This window comes from Brienomyrus brachyistius, chromosome 2 (genome assembly GCF_023856365.1).
Source record: "Brienomyrus brachyistius isolate T26 chromosome 2, BBRACH_0.4, whole genome shotgun sequence".
Classification (NCBI taxonomy): domain Eukaryota; kingdom Metazoa; phylum Chordata; class Actinopteri; order Osteoglossiformes; family Mormyridae; genus Brienomyrus; species Brienomyrus brachyistius.
Window position 1 is genome coordinate 45,218,188 of NC_064534.1, and position 2,958 is coordinate 45,221,145.

The 2,958-nt window shown below is 41.1% G+C and overlaps 1 protein-coding gene across 1 annotated transcript; it reads left to right on the forward strand.

Annotated features, from left to right (window-relative positions):
- Positions 1-755: 755 nt before the first annotated feature.
- On the forward strand, positions 756-2,684 carry LOC125720773 (uncharacterized). Its single transcript, XM_048996644.1, has 2 exons — positions 756-2,043; positions 2,296-2,684. The coding sequence occupies exons 1-2, from the start codon at positions 795-797 to the stop codon at positions 2,481-2,483; spliced, it is 1,437 nt and encodes a 478-aa protein (XP_048852601.1). The 5' UTR covers positions 756-794; the 3' UTR covers positions 2,484-2,684.
- The last annotated feature ends 274 nt before the right edge of the window (positions 2,685-2,958 follow it).

Sequence of the window (2,958 nt, forward strand, 5' to 3'; positions counted from 1 at the left end):
TTGTAAATTTTATAAATCTTCCAAAAGTCTTTGAATATCAGATTGTTGTCCTTCTCAGTCGCATTAAGGGCCATAGTGTAGGGAGCCGCCCACTGGCCCAATGGCAGAATCCAACCGCGCAGCCGAAGGCTATGAATGCGTGTTGGTCCTTCCGAGCGCTCCTGGAAATTACCCTTTTTAATATATAAAGTATTCTTTTAGACACATATCTAACTCCATTTTATTAAGGACCTTATTTCTTCATATTGTAGTCATGACGTTTATGTTGTTCGGATTACTTTGGGACTCTCCTTTATATTACCAACTGTAATTTACCCCTGACGGAGGGGTCCACCAGATTTGCCTCGGCCAATAGGGCGATCCGCAGGCCTGCCCCACAGGGTTTGTCTTAGTGGTACGGAAATCGCCACCATTTAAGACAATGTCAGCCTCTGATTATTCGGGTCCCTCAACCTATATAATTACACTGTAAAACAAGTTTTTGACATCTCATATCACTTGCCCTCTTTCAATGCTGATTTCAAATCTGCAAACCGTTTTGCTCTATCACATCAGGTTTCAAAGATATCGTCGATTTTGTTGATTTTGACCCCGATCATTGCTTTTCATGTACTTTTACATCATGCCATTTTATGCTCAATGTGGAATAAATCTGTTTGCAGCATGTCTAGGTTTTATTTTTAAATTCATTAACAATTAATTAATTATTTTTTTTAAATTAATTAATTAATTAATTAATTAATTATAAACAATTACTTATTTTTTTGTAGATCTTATATAGCTAGTTCTTCAAGATGGCATCTCGGGGCTGCATAAATTCGCCCGATATGTTTTGTTACGTATGCGGTTTGTTCACAGACAAATCTCATCGAAAGACTTTAATGCCGTTAATGAAGAAAGCGTATGAACTTTATTTTGATTCGAAGGTGGACAGTGGCAAGTCTTGGGCACCACAGTTCATTTGTTTGACATGTTCATGCAACCTGCGTGGATGGATCAGAAAGGCTAAGAAGAACAACCACATGTCATTTGGTGTTCCAATGATCTGGCGTGAACCTACCAATCACACAACGGATTGTTATTTTTGTATGACAAAGGTTTCTGGCTTCACATTCAAAACTCGTTCATCTTTAAATTACCCAGATGTTTCATCAGTCTCGAAACCTGTTGCTCATGATCCTGTCACCTGTCCAGTGCCAGAGCCGCCTGCGGAAAACACAGTTGATGAAGAACAGCAACAAGAAACTGGCGTTTCATCTGTTTCAGATTCAGATTCAGACTACCAACCAGAAGAAGAGATACATTTGATAAACTCTGCTGAACTTTGTGATCTTGTGCGGGACCTTGCACTTACGAAAGGACAAGCCGAACTATTGGGTTCTCGTCTGAAGGAATTTCATTTGCTTGCGCCAGGTACAGCGACAGCAACTTTTCGAGACCGACATAAAGATCTTGTTCAGTATTTTGACATGTCAGACAGTATTTGCTTCTGTAAGGATGTTGATGGTCTTATGTCATCTCTCAGAGTTGACCACAGTGTTGAAGAATGGCGGCTGTTTATAGATTCATCAAAAACTAGCCTCAAGGCCGTCCTGTTGCACAATGGTAACACGTATGCGTCAATACCAGTGGGTTATTCTGCCCACATGAAAGAACCATATGAAAATATGTCACTACTGCTACAGAAAATTCGCTATCAGGAGTACAACTGGAGTATTTGTGGTGACTTAAAAGTAGTTGCTATTCTCACAGGACTGCAATCAGGATACACAAAGTACTGCTGCTTCATATGTGAGTGGGACAGCAGAGATAAGGTACATCATTACATGAAGAAGAGCTGGGTGATCAGAAATAAGATGAAGCCAGGCTGCAAAAATATCGCTCACGAACCATTAGTTCACCGTGACAAGATTCTAATGCCACCTCTTCATATCAAACTGGGTTTAATGAAGAACTTTGTTAAACGTCTCGACAATGACAGCGCTGCATTTCATCATTTGCGTGACAAGTTTCCAGAACTCAGTGAGGCAAAGGTCAAGGAAGGTGTGTTTGTCGGTCCACAGATAAAGAAAGTCATAGCAGATAGACAATTTGAAGAACGTCTGACAGGAAAGGAAAGAGATGCATGGGTTGCATTCAAGTCAGTGGTTGCCAATTTCCTTGGTAATCATAAATCTGCGGATTATAAGCATGTGGTGCAGAGGTGTGTCGATGCATATAGAATTTTGAGATGCAACATGTCTCTTAAAATTCACCTTTTTGACTCACATTTGGATTTCTTTCCGGAGAACCTAGGCGCAGTCAGTGATGAACATGGCGAACGTTTTCATCAAGACATTTCGGTGATGGAATCACGATATCAAGGTCGATGGAGTGCAGCGATGTTGGCAGACTACTGTTGGACGCTTCATCGTGACGTTCCAGATGCACAATATAGACGTACATCGATGGCCAAGAGATTCAAGCCAACTAGTTCAACTTAATTTGAATGCCTGTTACAACATTTATGTGTTATATTGCGAAACTTTTGCAGTATCGTGATACTGTGATGTTTGTATAATGCGCAAAAACAGTGCATTCTTCGTGTAACATCAGTAAATTTTAAAACGTTATTATCTCAAGAACCTGACCTGATAGAGACAAGCTGTTTGCAGATTTGGAATCAGCATGTTAAAATTAGGTAAGCTGAGGTAATGGATAAGGAGATATCCTCTGAAACTATTTTTTTGTTTTCCAGTGTTACCCAAAGGCTCAGTATCCGCCAACACTGAGCTTGTGGGTGCCTCGGAGATTAAGCCGATGTTTACTCAAATCACTCGTATGTCCACCTCAGGGGCACAGCCGGGGGCAACCACAATAACTTGTGTCAACCTCAGCGGCAGTGAAGGCGCACGTTTCGTAGCAGTAGTTTGTACGAGGCTTACTTTGGGCTCGTCTCAGGGACTCCGCCGATGCTAC

Excerpts from the sequence above, each read along its gene's own strand:
- LOC125720773 (XM_048996644.1), top strand. The coding sequence starts at position 795 with ATGGCATCTCGGGGCTGCATAAATTCGCCCGATATGTTTTGTTACGTA. Across the intron at positions 2,044-2,295 it reads TGAGGCAAAGGTCAAGGAAG|GCGCAGTCAGTGATGAACAT; the intron begins GTGTGTTTGTCG and ends CGGAGAACCTAG.